This window comes from Spea bombifrons, chromosome 5 (genome assembly GCF_027358695.1).
Source record: "Spea bombifrons isolate aSpeBom1 chromosome 5, aSpeBom1.2.pri, whole genome shotgun sequence".
Classification (NCBI taxonomy): domain Eukaryota; kingdom Metazoa; phylum Chordata; class Amphibia; order Anura; family Pelobatidae; genus Spea; species Spea bombifrons.
Window position 1 is genome coordinate 32,977,957 of NC_071091.1, and position 18,383 is coordinate 32,996,339.

Consider the following 18,383-nt stretch of genomic DNA (forward strand, 5'->3'; position numbering starts at 1 on the left):
AAGTTGTTACCTAACGAGGAAATATGGTGTGCAAACAAAGCCAGCATCTATAGTTGAAACTAAATAAAGTCCTTCCTTTGGCTGTTGCGATAAGTTTACACCTCATGAGCGAAGGTAATGTCAAGTATAGAAAGAATTTAGAAGTTGCTACGGCTCGTACATATGAATTCCTAAAAATGCAAACCGAATGTGGTAGGTTAAAACGTAACATCTTTTAGCAGACGAAGAAGGACGCTACTTTCTTTTAAAGGCTGCGAGAAGAAGGCAGAACCGGGATGTTTTGCTCATGAAGTGGCAGCTATACCACAGAATTGACACATAATTTTACCCTCATCCAAACGTGCGGTCAATGAAATGAGAATTAGAGTTTAGAAGTGATTTGGTAAGGTCTAAGGTTATTATGATTATGGTAAAAAAAGTAATATACAATTTCATCTTCAACTAAGAGAATTTTGAGACATTCACAAACACATAAGCAAATGCGGTCATACCAAAAAGAACATCATAAATGAGAAAATGTGCATATTGTAGAGCAAAAGAGCTGGCCACACGCTGCATGTGCCTGAACCAAAAGAGGACAGCAGCCCTCCGACATAAAACTGATCCAACCACACGTCTACTTCCCAACAAAGAAAACATTTCAAGCATTTATGGAATACAGAATTTTCTATCGGTTATTTATGAATTATTTTTACTCACATTAAAAATGTATGATGCATGTTTGTTTTTTTTAACAAAAGTTAAAAAAAATTATGTTGAGATATTATACACGTAAACAGCTTTAGATGTAAAATCAGATTCTCCTTTTCGTGGAATGTATCAATGGCTGCTTGTTTAATAACAGCAACAAAATAGCAACATAAGTGAACGTTGAAAGGCAATTTATAAAAAGTCATTGTACTCACCATTGGAAGTTGTACTGGATGCAACAGCTTTCTCGCTGACGTCTGTTCGAGTGTGGCCTTTTACTAAGGAGTTGTCTACTTTTTTCTTTTCACTTGCGGTAGTGTTGTGTGACTGTGCTTCCATGTTGACTTATCATTACTTCCAATGTTCATGTGCAAAAAGCTACAATAATAACATTAAACTGTTAAAGTTAAATCAAGACAAGATAAAAAAAACTTTCATCTAGCGTTCTTTCATCTTTAAATTTATCAGTGGAAATTGAGATGGTCATATAATTACTCATGGTATATTTAGATGCTACCTCTACTACCAATTCATCCTGTTCTGATAGCTTTATATTAACTTACTTGTTATAGCCCTCCATTAGTTGGATGGTTCTGCTCAGACTTTAAAGTTAACATATTCAATTGTTCAATACAATAAGAACAATACGTTTTTGGTTTGTTTGTCTAGTTAGAAAAGAGACCAAATCGGAAAAAAGGTTTATTGAAACATTTCACTTAAACCCACAGATCCCTTACTGACCGAAAAGCATAGTATTGCTGGAAATGTTTAGGCGATATAGATGAAAGCAACAGTTTGACAATGTCATTCTTTTCAACGGGCATCAAGGCATTTTACTGCATGCAAATCAGTGCACGTATTCTTTAGTTATTTTAATTTGCAGACTTTTGTCTCATTTAACTCCTCCCCATCTGCCTCTGCTGTAACCAGAAAACATACTGAAGTATGCTTCCTGCACACGCTCAGTAGGACTCCCATTGAATGAGAATAGTGGCAGCTGATCGAATGCATTGGAGTCCGTGAAAAATGAACTCCAATACAAACCTAAAAATAAAATAAAAAATGTAGACCTCACTATATTATTCTATAACACACTCTATAACATTCACTAAAAGCAATTGGTTTAAAATAGGTCTTCTCTTTTTATCACTTTAATGACCTAGTAACATACTTTGTGATTTTAATTCCGAACACTACTTATATGTACTTCACTAAAAGCTGTAATGTAAGGAAGCTTTAACTTACTGGGAGAGGGATAAATAAGAAGAACAGCATTCCAGAAGAAATGATAAATGCTAATACAATGAGGGAATTTAAGTATTCATGGGACAGACATATGGCTATCCTGAAACTAAGACAAAACCAAGGTCTGTTTAAGGTGTGAGGCTTTACATCAGGGAAAAATGGGCGGCCTAGATAAGCCATCAAATTATATGTTTCTATGTTTAATATTTAGGCGTTATAAAAGTGTGAAATCTTTTTTTGTAAAAGATGTACCATTAACATCATAAAAGGTGATATTGGGAAATGTGCAATAAGTGACTACAACGGTTAGTACAGTCAGTTACAGTCAAGAAATAGGAAAAAAAACATCCCTTAAACCTTTTAAAATCTGAACAGTTTGCAGGGGAATGATTGTTTTTTAATATAATGTTATACATAGCACCCTTGGTCTAAGTCAAGTATACATACAGTGGGAACACAAAAACAAATCCATAACACACAGTTATATAATAACATGTTACAATCCAAGAGCATCCGGTATGTTGAGATTCATTGTCCGCAGAACGATCTCCAGTCATATAAATCAGAAATATATTCTATTGACTGAAAATAAATTAAAGGACACTGGGTGTATTTAATCTATAAAAGTGTTTCCTTACTTTGGGAGAGAGACATCAGAGAGACATCAGGGGACCTTTATAGGGTTCCCGAACAGGTGCTTATTAGTGACTGTTATTACGCAATCACCTCTCAAAAGGCAAGAAGGTGAACACTTTTTACCTTCTTTCTAGACCTGTTCATTAATGATAGCATTGTCTACTATAACTAGGACTCCCTGAGCCACAGTTACAATACCAGAAGTTTTCTCTATTTGTACTCTCCTTAGGTAATGTTTCTCTCTGCTTATCCTTGAATAACACCGTTTAGCTACAGTTTAGTTCTGATTGTCAGTGCTTAACATTATTCGTGAAATGCTCCATCTGCTTCTCCATGAACTACTATCCGTTGTTCTAGAAGTCGAGCTCTACAAATGAAGCGCGGGTTATAGAACCTTTTCCTTGGGATGCTAACAAATTTGACAACACATAAGTAGCTAATCATGAGGCAGTCTGTACACTCAAAGAGCTTGTAAGCCCCTCTCCTTTTCTCACATTTCAGGTAGCATCAGAGGGCACGTTTCCAAAAGCAGTGATGCAAAGTTAGCTGGCCTCAGTGATTCCTGAAATAAATGGACAAGACTCACGTTTTAAAGGTACAATCGGGCCATCATATGCATTTGCCCCATCTCTTAGGCATACAAGAGAGGTGGCTGCACTCATGTCCTACACAGGCGCATGCTCAGAATGTGCTCCCACTGGTTTCATTACTTTCCTGTAATTGATTAGCTGTTTTAAGAAGCCAATTAGTTACACAAAAGAGAGACATGGGTGAGGGGAGTATCCAGGGCCGGCCCAAGACAAAATGCCGCCTGGGGCAAAGTTTAAAATGCCGCCCCCCCATTATCTCCCCTTCCTCTCCCTGCCGCCTCCCCCATTATCTACCCTTCTATCCCCCCCCCCCCGTACTTACCTTTCAGCAGTCCTGCGGTGAGTCTCCCTGCTCGGTCTCGGTGCCGGCTTGTAGTGCTGAGCACCGGAAATGACGTCATCTTCCGGCGCTCAACATTACAAGCCGGCACCGAGACTGAGCTAGAGGGCTCGCAGAGGAGAGAGGGGCGCCGAGCGGGTACTGACAACTTGGTAAGATAAAACCACTTGGCGCCCCTCTCTCTCCCACTCGGCTCCATTGTCGGGCCGGCCCTGGGAGTATCTGCTAAGGTTTAGTGCTTTATTTTTAGTGTTCCTTTAATGAGTGCATACTTGATGAGTTCTGAATGGGACACTAGATTGTCTCTTTAAGAACACTAAGATAGAGCAACAACTATCTGTAAAACTGTAATATTTACTTGCAATAAAAGTATTTCTTTTAAGACAGAGACGAATTTGACAACTCACATTTTTGACTATTGTCATTGACAAAAATGTGAGTTGTCAAATTCGTCTCTGTCTTAAAATGACTGATCTTGTCAAGGCCTATTATTACAAAGTATGGCTGGGTACTGCAAGTTCATATAGGATAAACATTCTTTTCTAAGCGCACATATCCCTGGGTTTCTCTCATCCAGCTAAGGCTGAGCCAAGTCTAATTCTCCTCCGGGCATGAATCTAGCGGACAATTCATTCCAGACCCCAACTCAAGCTTAATCCCCATCATTCCAGTAACTTGCCTACAGGTCTGTCTTTCTTTCGGGATCATATTTGTGTGATTAGTTTGTCAGGTTACCATTATGCTAATCCCCTCACTGATGAAAGTCACATGCAACTCCCTTAACTGCAATGTACAACAGCTCTACACAACGCTTATTTTACCCCCATTGTGTAAGCTTCTGGTGTTTTCCAAAATCCAAATTCAATGTCTCGTAAAACCAGTTCATAAACAATATGGGACATATATATACATGAATATTTTGGAATAAATAGCAAAGACCTATGCTGGCAGGCTATGGTGAATTTGGTCGGTTATAGTGTTTAGAATACAGAGAGGCGATATCAACAAATCCCTCCCACTGCATTCTTAAGATCATGGCAAATACATAATATACCTTTGTCACAGATCCCTTCATGAAATTAAGATTCAACTATTTTACGTGCTTTTCAGAATTCAAATACAACATTCCACAAAAGGTGTTGCTATGTATCTTACCACTTATAGCAGGCTGTTATTTGCAACTTGTAGAGGAAGATGCCTTATGAAGCGCACACAGATTTATGGTACAAGCTACTCAAAAACAAAATTACGTTTTTCGAAATGCCTTTAAAAGTCCACCTAACATTAAATATTGGGATGGAGAGGAGTATTTTGTAGCTATAACATATAAGAAATTCCTGTGCCTTACACAAAAAATTGATGGGGGTTCAAATATGTGCCAATGATGTGTAAGAAGGATCACTGAGAGGCACAGCTTTTCAAGACAGTCAGTCTCATCACTCCCACTAACCAAAAACATAAGATTTACATGAAATGATTGTGAGATGACAGATTCCTCCTGTTTTATGGCTGTGAGACTGTAAGGAGCAGTTAAGCTTTATGTCCATACGAGATGTGGGCCATGAGGCCTCACCAAACTCCAAGGGAACATTACTGACTAGTATTATATACACATTATAAACTAATACATAAATACTATTTAATATTTGCACATTTGACAATAAAACTAAAATATTAAGAGTCATTTTGTGAAGTAAAGTCTCAAACATTTCGAATGGTCAGTGACCTGCTGATAGTTACTTATATAATTGAGTTAGAGTTTATTTAGAAATGTATTTTATGTACACAAATTCATTTTCTGCTGTTTACTGTTTTTTTGGTGGGGCGGATCATATTCGATATTGTCATATCACTACCACTCAATGCTCCTAGAAAAGAAAGAAATCGGAGGAGAAAGGAACAGGAAACGTAGGTCCTCCCTAAATGTGACATTGGGAGGTAAGGTAAAGACCTAACAATATATATCTGTACATATAAGAGAGGTGATGTTTGTGATCAGTGTGAAAGATTTAGTCTTCTAAAGATATTCCACGTTAAGTCAAACAATGCATCCTCTTCAGCTATTTCCAATTTTCCACAAGAATGGGGAGAAACACTGTTTATGACTCCAACAGCAGCTGGATCAATCCCTGGATCACGCTCTGTTAAGAGTAAGAGTTTACCAAGCTTAACACAAAAGCTATACTTTACATTGCATAGTGCCAAATGTAGTTTGTAACAATTCTCTTGTTACATAGGAGTGTGCTGGAATCAGTATTATCAAAAAGGTATTGGGCTCACATGGGGTTTTATGGCAGGTCTGAAAATGCATTACACCTTACATTGTATTACATCACTGATGTCATAGTGTTTGTAGAAAAGGGAAAAGTGAAATTACCTTTTTATGGGTACCAAACTATTGAGTCACAAAACATATATACCGTATTGGCTCGGATATAGGCCGCCCCCGTATATAGGCCGCACCCTAAAAGTTTGGTGCTTTTTTAAAGAAAAAGTTTTTTTTCTTTAAAAAAGCACCAAAAAAAACATGCTGCCACTGTCCTCCCCCCCCCGAGATATGCTGCCACTGTCCTCCCTCCCCGAGATATGCTACCACTGTCCTCCCTCCCCGAGATACGCTGCCGCTGTCCTCCCTCCCCGAGATATGCTGCCGCTGTCCTCCCTCCCCGCGATACGCTGCCGCTGTCCTCCCTCCCCGCGATCCGCTGCGCTCCCTCCCCGAGATCCGCTGCCCTCCCTCCCCGAGATCCGATGCCGCTGTCCTCCCTCCCCGCGATACGCTGCCGCTGTCCTCCCTCCCCGCGATACGCTGCCGCTGTCCTCCCTCCCCGCGATACGCTGCCGCTGTCCTCCTCTGCCCCCCCCTCCTCGACTTACCGGAGCAGACTCCCGGGTGTCTTCAGGGCCGGCGAGGGACATCTACGCAATACGCGTATGCAACTTCCGGTACCGTTACCGGAAGTTGCATTTGCGTATTGCGTAAATGTCTCCCGCCGGCCCCGCAAGACACCCGGGAGTCTGCTCCGGTAAGTCGGGGGTGGGCAGAGGTAAAACGCTTAGATAACCTCCCGTGCCGGCACCCCCCCCCCCGTGGGAAGTGCTGGCAGGGGAGGCTGTCTGAGCGTATCGGGGAGAAGGATGCAGGTCCCCTGCACCGCTGCGGGGGATCTGTATCTTAACCCCGCTGCCTGCCCGGCGCCCGGGACTGCATGTCCCGGGCGTCGGGCGCTAGAGCCCGAATATAGGCCGCACCCCCACTTTAAAAACTTAAAGTGGGGGAAAAAAGTGCGGCCTATATTCGAGCCAATACGGTATATATTTCTCACTCGTTAAATGTACCGATGCACTTTAAATAGCCGAGTGTCACATTTTACTTATTTTTTTTATCCATCTGCAAAGAGATTTATTGGTATACTCTCTTTATATTTGCCTTGTTTCCTTACCCCCTAGCTCTTTGCCTTACAAAAAAACATTTATCAAGTTTCATGATTTAAATTGATCAATGTAAAAATCAACTGGAACCTGTCTCTGTTTGGTTCCAGTGTATATCATCTGCTATCCTATCCATCTGCTTAGGTCATGCAAAGTTATGTATGTAGATTTTGTCCAGGTTTACAACTTTTGACATAAATTCTATCCATGGTTCAGTAATAAGTGAACTTCACAGGAGTGAATAGCATGAGCTCATTCTGTTTTAGACTGAGAAACACATAGTGTAATGGTATTTCTGCCAGCACTCAAAGTGCCATCTTGGAAAATGTGAGGATCCCATTCATCAATCCCAGAGAATTTGCTATATACCAAGTTCATTGTACGGTTGGGCCATAGTCTCCAATGGTCTGATTGGCAATCTTTATCAACATTGTTGTCGTCAAAGTGCTTAGATCTCGGTGTCTCAAATATGAGGGGTAATAAAAGCTGATCTACAAATTTCAAATTCAAATTTCTTTTGAATTACCATTATTAGCCTCAGTTCCATTTATCATAGATTTTAAAACTATAAATGTATTATTGTCAAACACAGACATGCAGCTAATATTAGATCACAACTCCCATAAACATTTGGCAAGCTTTATCACAGCATGCAGCTCGCAAAGGTGTATGGGAAATTTACCTGCAGCCCCACAGGTTTATCGTAACCATTCCTGTCCTATTGCTGAAAATTGAGCACTATCTTTTTACGTCTTGCCCTGATTATAGCTTAAAGTCTAAAATCAAAGAGATAACAAAGGACATACAAAAATATTCAGCAGGGAACTAAGAAACAATTACTAGAAAAATCTCCAACTGTGATTTTAGGCAAATGATCCCCAGTTACTTGTCAGAAAGTCATGCAGGGAATCAGGAAATGTAGGATTATCATATAAAGAATCCAGATAATTTTTTAAATTATAAAACAAGATATTTTTTTAATTATACAGTGTAATCTACACAATTAAAATTGTTGGATTTGTTAAATATATATATATATATATATATATATATAGTTGGATTTGTTAAAAAAAAAAAAAAAAATATATATATATATATATAGTCAGGGAAATGATCATACAGTTCTTAAAATTGTGCCGAATAACCACTGCAGCGTTAAAAACAAACAAAAAAAACCACTAATATAACCAAAGGTAAACACGGCTCATCACCCAGTGCTTAAATGGTTAAATTAAAATGCACATGCAAAGAATGACATCCCACCAAAAAGACATTAATGAAAGTCTGTAATTATACGCCTTCAAAGAGAACTCTGTATGAAAATCCCCCAAAAATGAAAAACTAATTCACAAGTGCTTGCAAATGTGTGAATCCTTTTACTGCTTAAAGGGCTTACATTTATTCTGCTAATCAAACATGACACGATTTACTAAAGGGATGCATGCCTTTCATAGCTTATCCATGCTCTGCATTATGTTACAAAATATTTTTTTTATTTCTCTCGGCTATGAAGAGGCTCTTTGCGTAAAGCGCTCCGTCCATCTGTGGCACATCGACATACAAACTGCTTTTGCAGGCATGTCCTTCCTCACCTATCATTCTACCCTTGTTTGTCTTTTCAGCAAGGGTTCAGGGGTTAAAGATGTTTCCTGCCCCCACCTTCAAGACAGCCCTGCTGGTCCCTCAAGCAGTGAAAGGATAAACAGAGGGAGCATGTGGGCATTATTCTGCTACTGATAGTGATCTCTGACAAGGCTCAGTAAATGGGGAGGGGGTAGCTCAGACTGTTGCTGCTTTAGGACTCCCACAATCTTTACTCAGTCTGCTGCGCTCTGAGCGTGATAGGGGTTGTAGCGCAATGACAGAGATGCAAACCAACCAAAACTGATCAATCCACTTGATGCCTCTCCTTGACGCATGTGGCTGCAGATTTGGCCAAATAGTACATGTAAAGCCCCACGGTCTTACCCATATCCTACACATGGCCAAGATAACCGGATTTAAGCGATGCAATTTCACCCTGGAACAGAACACTGGGATTCAAACAGTTTTGTATCCAAGGGTTTTGTTCTTATGAAGTTGTAGAAATTTGGCTCATGTAACAGACAGTGAGTAAGCCTCCTTGGAATGAAATACACAGTGGGTGTGAGAAAGGCATTTAATAAAACAAAGCACTGATTCCCTCATAGGGGAATTGAAAGACATGTATGCAGGAGACATTTCTCAAACCCAGCTAGCCGCTTATTAAAAGTTCCACAAAACTAGAAAAATACTTAGAATGGGAAACCCTTGCCAGGCCAGTCATTTTGAGTTACCTATTTCAGTTATCAGCAATTATCTGGAATATTTCTCAGCCAGAATTTTGTTAACAAAAATGGGAAAACTGCAAAGGTCGAACTAGAAGAACAAAAACTAACAGCATCAGAATCGACTACACAATAACAATATGAGGATACGTTAAGCGTTAGATTAAAACAAAAAAAGTGTCTTTATAGAAAACAGGTTTTTTGTATCTTGTAAACTCTGGTAATCTTTCCAAAAATCCCGCAAAGCTGTCAACAAATAACAAACATCCGCCAAGATCAAACTACATTAACAGTTTTGTTTTTATCATGTCTCACCTAGTAAAGATGCCACATGTCCCTATAAAATCACCAACAAAATCGTATACCTAATTTAGTATATAAAACTAATTAGACATATGCGAAAGCTGTAAATTACACTTTCCTGCATTTTACGGGGCATTACCGCTTTAAAGAAATATATAAAAATGTCTTTTTCTAACAATGCAGAACTGAAGTGATAAGTAAAGAAGTCGCAGATTGAATCATTATAAAAATAATAATAAAATGTATTATTATTATTCTGCTATCCACGCCATGCTAAGTAATGCTGATGTGGACCAAAAACAAAAAAGAAAATATACATGAAAAACAATAATAGTTGCCTAGACTTGGGCTGTAGAAAAAGAACGGAGGTTTTCGCAGGATGCTGATAAAATATAGCTTACGCGGGGCTAACGCTTTACATGCGAGGAGAACTGTACAGCTGTCCTCTTCTTTCCAAAGAACGTCATCTATAAACATTTGTGGTTAAAACTGCCAAATGTCTCAAACCATATGTTTTGCAAGTCACCTCTTTTCCTTGTAGGATTTCACTTAAAAACAAGAGCCCCCTAAGACAATTCCAGGTCATGCATGCTTTAACCCTGTGAGGGCCAGAGGGGCGTGAAAAAAAAATACAGCGTAAGTAAGTAAAACATTTTCTATTTCTGGGTAAACCCAAACATATTTCCCCCTGCCTAAAACAAAATGTTTTCAGAGGTGAACCATTGCACTCACAATCCAGAATGTTTAACTCTTAAAGCACCACACAATATGCAATCAAGCAAAGGATTTAACAAGAAGAAAAGCAATACGTTACACAATACGTTGTAGTCTTCAGAGCTACAAATTTGTAATTGCACAAAACTGTTCTATTATTTTGCGCCGGTGTATTTGTGTTATGCTGATTTAGCTGGAAGTGTATAGAAACTTTGTTTTTGGTTTTATAACTAGGTTTCCCTTAGAATCAGACTTTGCAGGTATACGTCATGTATAGTGGAGCAAGTTACTGTATGTAATATGATACATGTAACAAGTAATATGATACACGTAAACAGGCTGGAAAAAAAAGTACATTCAAAAATATAGCATCTTAAAAACTGATATATATATATATATATATATATATATATATAGCAAAAAAATTACAGAAAAGGGGAGCGCACAACCTAAACATCATAAAAGGCATACACATTCAGCTAGAATATATATATATATATATATGTATATATGTATATATATATGAGCATGTGCCTTGTGCCAGACAGTAGTTGAGAAGTCGCAAACTTACCTTGGGCCCAGTCAGACAGAAATAACACAGAGACTGAACATGCTGGTACTGTAGGCTTTCAGAGTAACACTGGTGTGAAGTAGTGCAAAGCAGGATTGCCTTAGGGTACTACTAATACACAGATGACTAATGACTAAGGCTGTGCAGACAATGAATTTGGGGGTTGAAAACTAACTGGGACCTTGTAGTACCTTGACAAATGGACTTTCACATTTCCATTCATTAAACAACCTTTGAGCACAATATTGGCTCGGGCCTCATGGGTAATGAGCTGACACATGTTATTGTTTAGGGATGGGATATGACTTTTTTCCACTTGTAATTAATGGAATCACTCCGCATTTCTATATAGAAAGCTGCCGTGTCAAATATAAGTATGATTACCTTGTGATTAGACATGCTGTCTTTTCAAAGAATAATGAATGGAATAGGACTGAACATGCAAACAGGACATAGATGCTTGCATGCTACAAGCAAAGTTGATATATATATATATATATATATATAACAAATATGTTGTAAAGTTTAATTAATGTAAAAAAATACCAATTACCTTAATTATAAACACCTCTATAGTCCAAGTAATTTTACTTGACTATTTTATAATACACAAGGTACACAATATCTTCCTGACGCAGAAGTGGGAGCAAACATTTCAATGGGTATCTCGAGGGAAGACACATGTACCTGTGTGATGGATTTGGTTCAGAATATTAGCACTTAATTTGCCTGTGGAGTGCAGCCAAGAGACTTTGATAAATGATCCTCTAACTAGCTATTTCTTACCATTCTTCTGTGCCTGAAAAGTTTGCCATATCCCAGGGCAGTGGTTGGACAGGGGGCATAAAATATGTGCCGCAGATCTTCTATATCTATCGTCGATATTGTGCCTGTGTGCTAGTGACTGACAGATGCAAACAATGTGAGTGCAGAAAAGCAGCTCACCTCTGGCCAAAAAAAGGCTCACACAGGAGTTCCCTCCATCCACATTCTGAGCTACTGTTAAAAGATTCAAGTGAACATAAAAACTGGTAGTATTACAAACGTAAATCTGGGGGGAAAAGACACTGTTGGTACTTGAGGTGTTACATCTGGGAGGGGGCAGAGACTCTTGGTACTTGAGGTGTTCCGCAATCTCCAGCAGAGGCCTACACAGTTGTGAAAGCCAGAGTTTTAGAAGAAAAAAAGATAATGTTTAGGCCACTCAAGATTTTTTTTTTTCTAGTAACCGATGCAGAGGAGCATCCTGCTGAGATCTAGTCAGGGTAATCAAAAAATGTAAGATCCCTGGATGCTGGGAGTTCCCTGCATCTGCTTTAAATTGTATTGATGTTCTACCCATTTGCTCCAAGTGTATATTTATGTTTGCCTTCAAAGTGATTTAGTGCTAATCACATGTGAACCAAAGCAAATGTGACCACAGCATTCCTCCACACACTGGTAATAGAGGTATCAAATCCACGAGGACATTTTCTCCTATATTCCCTTAGCATAAAGGGACGTCCTATTTCAACAAATATGCTCTTGTGTCCCTTTGTGTCAAGATTGAAATATCTAAAGCTTCTTGAAATTAACAGGGGTGCTGATGGGGTGGTGGAGGGCACTTAGTGAAGACGCTGTTGCCTATAGCAGCTTCTAAAACCTTCAGAAAGGGATCTTAAAGCAGGAAGCTTAGTGAACTCATAAAACTGTTGTTGGAGCCAGGAAGACATAGCATATTTAATCTGCAAACTGTGCGAGTCTACAGTGATTTCAGAGAGATCTGAGGCATGCCCTGAAGGTTTTCTGGGACCTGGGATTAGAGAGCTGATAAGAACCTCTGCTGCCCACAGACATGCTATTTCTTCAGCACTTAAACACAAATGCATGGAGACATTTGACTGCTGCTTAGCACAGCCGCGTGGGCTATATAAAAGCTTCGAGATCTCCTTTTGCTGTCAATATATCAAAGTTATATGCAGGAGATGAAGAAAGGGAGGGGGGCTCATCAAAGTGTGAACATTTCATTGAAAGTCCTTGCTAAGCTGTGTATGGCTTTATTCACAGGCCTATCGAATACCTGTAAAATGCAAAAAAATTATAAGAGAAGTACTGGCAAGTTTATATTGGACACCCTATCAGTGTGCAGTGTTTTGAAGATGCTGTTCCATTTAGACAAACCATTCATTGCGCTCCGTAGCATGTTCAGCAAAATAAACCTTAGCAAATCAATTATATTCTTTCTTCTGAAGGATTAATCTCCTAAAAACAACATAGATGTGTTTAGGAAGCTTTTTATCTTCAATGGCCACCACCTAGCAGTGCCTGCTTTTGCATCAAACTGAATTAAAACTTTTGTATACTACTGGGAATGATGCTCTGCAATGCTGCATTTGGCTACAAAAGTTTAAAAGTCAGCAGAGTAGGTGGAACCGCACCTTCAAAGCACAGCAAACAGCACTCATGCACAAATGGTAGTGTTTTGGATAGACACTACATTATTTTATAATGGTAAAAAAAAAAAAGCCTTGCGTTAAGCCACCCTGGCTACTGCATAAGAAGTGGCGTACAAAAAGATGTCTTCATCTGTCCTGTGATGGATTCCAGAGCTTTCAACATGCCAGGAAGTCAAGGGAATGCAAGCATCTATTTAACCCTTTCTCCATCTCAAGATTGAAGATTGACTACTAGGAACAAAATCATTACTTGGTACCATATCATGTAATGATATAATGAAATATTGTGAAAGAAAAACATATTATAGGTTTAATATATATATATATATATATATATATATATATATATATATATATATATATATATATATATATAGTTGCACACATAGTATCATGCCTGTTGGGGAAACAAAATCAAATACAATTAGATTGTCTTTATATATTCTTCCCTTTCTTTCCCATATTTCACCTGCCAATAAAATGCTAAACACTAAGAGTCACAAATCTTCTGAGATTTAATTTCCTTTAATAATTAGGTTGCATCTTCACACTAACAGCCAATTTTGTTAAACTCTTCCAAGCAACTGATTTTGCGTCTTCTTGTGCCCATTATCTCAGTGAACTAAAACTCGCATTAATACAAAAGTAACTGACCTAAGTAATCATTGAAGCTTTTTTTTTCTCAGCAATGGCCCTGAGAGTTTGCCTTGACGTGAGTTTGAGTTTCCTTTGTAAGTATCAAGCCATCAACTAAATACATTTTCCACTTTATATGCAGAACATCTCCACTTAGGTGTGTATGCCAGGCACAAATGACGAAGAGGAAAGTGTTAAATTAACAGAAGCCATGCAGAAATATGAAGCTTCATGATTAGACTTAAAATTGTTGAATGACTCTTTGAAAACATCAATGAAAAGTGGCACAACCAGTATAATATTTATTATTAACACTATGAATGCCAAAAACATTTGTAAAATCTCAAAGCCAAACTCCTTATAAATACACACACAAATGATCATTGTAAGATTTTGCAGCAACAGTTAAAAAGAAATACATTTAGGTATTAGTGTATCAATCTATATTATAGTATAATAATTATCGCCAGCTTTAATATTTGAAATTTACAAAAATATTACCTAAATCATTACGTATTTATTGAAAGTACTATTTCAATAACTAAGAATCTGTCTAACACGTTTAATGTGAACACCCTGACGCTCGGTTCTTTTATGCAATTTGCTTCAGTTTTTATATTCATATAAAAAGCTTTGGGTTTTTTTTTCTTTTTGCACTTTCCCTCGAAATAATTTTGGCAATGCTAATTTAGAAGCTATAAGGCCACTGTTAATTTTTAATAAAGCACCTAAATGAAATAATTATAAAATCAATCAGAGCGGCTCCTTTCGAAATTACAAAGCAATTAGGTAGGGGGGAAAAAAACACATATTTGAAAATGAATACTTGGGAACAAAATTCTTTTACATTCCAATTATTAATCCTCAAATAAGCAAACAAAAGCCATGAATTCTGGAAGATGAATGAATTCCACGTTTCCAATTACAAAGACTGCCCATGCAAAAAAAAAAGTTAGAAAGAAAAGAAAACTGAAGAGACTGGCGCCCTCTTTAAATTGTGTTTGTTAATTTTCATTAACCCTTCACTTCCATACTGTCTAAAGCAAGACAAGCATGCGCTCCTTGCAAGATTTTCCCAGAACCAGATCCGTTGCTAAAAACAGTTATTAGGATAAAGCAAGTTTACTGCAATTATGGAAATGGTGTAGGAGTTTCTCCTGACTTGTTAAAGAGTAAAAGTGTAAAATTCCAACTGACTTTATGTGTTTTCTGTGCTATAAGAGAACCATGCTGAAAAAAAGATTATTTTTAATTTTAGCACAAAAGGAATCAGTAAAACAGAATAAAATAGCAGAAATAGATGGCTTTTACCACACCAGGAAAAGCCCTAATATTACATGTTCTTAAAGCATTGAATATTCAGATTTTACTAGGAAAGTATTAATTGTAAAATAAAACCCATTTACTGAACACTTTACTTTATGGACAAGTTTTTTAGGGTACCATGTCTATCCCGAAATGATCTTCCCATTGTCTCTTTTTTACATGCCTTGACTCTACTACACATCAAAATGCTTTTGATTGTTTGTTCTTTGTCTTAAATAGTATATAGATGTTGCCTCTGTTTTGTTAACCCTGCTCGAGTTGCCTGCCTCCTCTGGCTCTTTAAGGGTTAAGGCTATGTTCTCAGCATGCTGCTGATTCTTCCCTGACAAAGGCTGCTAAAAGCCCTTTCCTAGGCTGGCGTGAACTTTTTCAAGAGCCCCACACTAAACTGCATTTGTTCTTCACTTCAGTTTGAAAAGAACATGTGGATAAACAGTATAAGTACATATACAACCGAAAAACCCCAGTACCCACTTTGCTCTCTTTCTGTCTCTCCCAAGTTATTTATTTAAAAGGTGTAGATCAGTTAATCCAGTCTGATTTGCGGTGTTAAGTATATATTTACATTGTCCCATTCTCTTCCTTGTCTCTCTCCTGTTAGAGAAAGTAAGTGTCTAGAGTGATTCATCTGGACCCGAGTCCTTGTTTGCCCCCTTTAGAAAAAGTCCTCCATGGAGAAACCAAGACGAGTTGGGTGGGTTTGAACTCTTACAATGCTGTTTGAACCCACAAATCTAATTTAATCTAAGACCCTGAATTTGCTCATTTGAGTCAATTAAAAAAACAAAAAATTAAGCCTGGCATCGACATAAATAAATTAGTAAGAATGAATTGCAACCTGTGACTGCTTTTTCAAAACAAACCATGACACATTCTATAAAATTGCCCTATAAGAGTGAAAAGATTAATATTGTATTTTCATAAACATTGCATTAATATGTAACTAAATGGTGATATATATATATATATATATATATATATATATATATATATATATATATATATATATAGCAAATACAATGTTGAATATATGATGACATCTAATCCCTTCCATAAACTGATGAAACTGCAAACTGCTGTGGAAGCCACAGCCAGGAGCAGTAGAGAATATGGGATCCCTTCCTCCCTGTCCAGATGTGAGAAGACTGTTAGAGAGGAAACAAAGTTTCAGCCAAGACTCAAGGCTGGCATGAAGTATAACTTAAGAAGTCAGGAGTCAGGACAAGCCTGTGCAACAGCCAAGAGTTTGCAGAGAGAAAGTTTTGCTTATTGAGCTGTACAGAGAGTATTTAGTAAGAGTGAAGAGCCACAAGCATGAACCTTCACACCTTTTTTTTTTAAATCGCAATATACCCTAACAATTTTACGATCCAAGCAAGCTCTCTCTATGTCTCAATACTGTCTACCATTTTTAAGATAAAAATGAATTCAACCCGGGATTTAACGATCGCATTAACCCCTCTAATATAACAAGAGTGAACAAGATTTTTTTTTCAAATGTCCAGCATCCATTATTATTATTATTATTATAATTTGTTACATTATGTCATGTATTTAAATACATGCAAAATGCGTTAAGAGGTTTGTCAGCACTCCATCAGATGAGCTGCTAAGTACTTAAAAAACATGCCTGGACACTCGGAGCAAACTTTCCATCAACGAATTCATATTGTGATCACAAACCACCAGGAAAGTTTCCCTCTCTACACAGCAATCAGGACAATTCTCCTTCTTTTACCCCCTAATCGCATTTTAAACCAAAGACACGTTGATTTAAGAAAAATAGTGTAAAATCACATACCTTTCAGCCCCAAAGCAAGATCCCTTCCTCCAAACTCAGAGCAGATACCCCAGACATGGGTTGCCCAGACTCTAGCACCAAGAGGATCCTTTAAGACTTGCCCCCCCCTGACTAATCTACCCCCCCCAACCAGGAAAAAAAACTCACTGAGCTCTTGGCTTTCTCGATTCTCTTTGCAAGTCTCCTGCATCAGTTTCAGAGATCTTGTAACGTGAGACTTCTTCTAACTCACTCCTAGCTGCACCAGGCTGACAATTCGGATTTGTCTTTATTTAAATCACTCACCCCCCTCTATGGAAAAAAAATCAAAAGAAAATACACATGCAACTAAATAGAAAACATGCAGGGTACTCACGCTTTTTGTTTCTCTGCAGAACCCTTCTTGTGTTCTACTCGCACACTCTCATTTTCCTCCTTTTTTTTCCTCCCCGTCCTTCTTATCCCCCCCTTCTCCTCCTCCTTTTTTCCTTCTAAGTCCAAGTTTTACAGATGTTGCTCCTCTCCCTACCAGAGCAGCCAGTTGCAAGGGCTGTGTAATAAAAAAAATACACCTCTCCTCAGGTCACACAGTTATCGAAATGTTTAGAAATGAAGAAAAAAACTTATATATTATGAGGAGGGAAAAGTCACAGAATTATTCCTCTCCGAAATGAACCAAACTACCAGAAATTCACACTTGTTATTTTTTGCTCTTTGTGTCTACAAGTAGACTTTTATGGTCTGGGCTTCATTTATTTGCCCTCTTCATCCATTTTAATAAATGAATAAAGGAGATTGAGGAGGGAGTGGCATAAGTTGGGAAGGATAGAGGGAAGAAGAAAGTGGGAGGTGGAGGAGGGGTGTGTGTGTGTGAATGTCCCCTGTGGCTGCCTCTGTACTCCGTGTAAGTGAATGAAGCTGTGTGAGCTGATGGGCATGCGGAGCACAGGCCGGGGGTTGTTCAGTGGAGACACACACACACACGTGTGGCGCCACCCCTCTCCTCCCGGGCATTCCAGCTCCCACTCAGCGCTCAGATACCGAGCGGACACTCCCACTGCAGCCAGGCGGGGAGGGATAAGGCAGGAAAGAGGGAAATGTGAGAGGAGGTGGGGGGTGGAGTGGAGCCGGCCGTCACTCTGCGCGGGGAAAACTGTGAACCGTCGAAAGCCTTCAGTTATTTTAACATCTTTAAAGTTATCTCGGATATTTTTCCTTGTTTTATATGTATATATATATATAAATCTGGTATATGTATATATATATACCAGATTTTATAATTCACTGTTATGCCCGTCCTTTGTATTCCATTCACTTTACAGCAATTTGAACTCGTGTACATTTTGTTAGAATTTCTGTAGTTTTAGTGAGTCTAACAT

The 18,383-nt window shown here is 38.4% G+C and overlaps 1 protein-coding gene across 2 annotated transcripts in view; it reads right to left on the bottom strand.

The window, feature by feature from the left end:
- The window catches only part of GLI3 (GLI family zinc finger 3), a 104,367-nt gene extending 86,489 nt beyond the window's left edge, over nucleotides 1-17,878 (bottom strand). The window contains exons 1-2 of one of the 2 annotated variants that reach the window (XM_053468401.1): nucleotides 17,381-17,878; nucleotides 906-1,068 (exon numbers count right to left, since the gene is read on the bottom strand). In XM_053468401.1, coding sequence (XP_053324376.1) covers nucleotides 906-1,029 — 124 coding nt within the window. In that variant the 5' untranslated portion in view covers nucleotides 1,030-1,068; nucleotides 17,381-17,878. Of the gene's footprint in view, nucleotides 1-905; nucleotides 1,069-17,025; nucleotides 17,133-17,380 lie in introns of those variants that run through there. The other variant, XM_053468400.1, reaches the window with a different exon arrangement.
- Nucleotides 17,879-18,383: the final 505 nt, after the last annotated feature.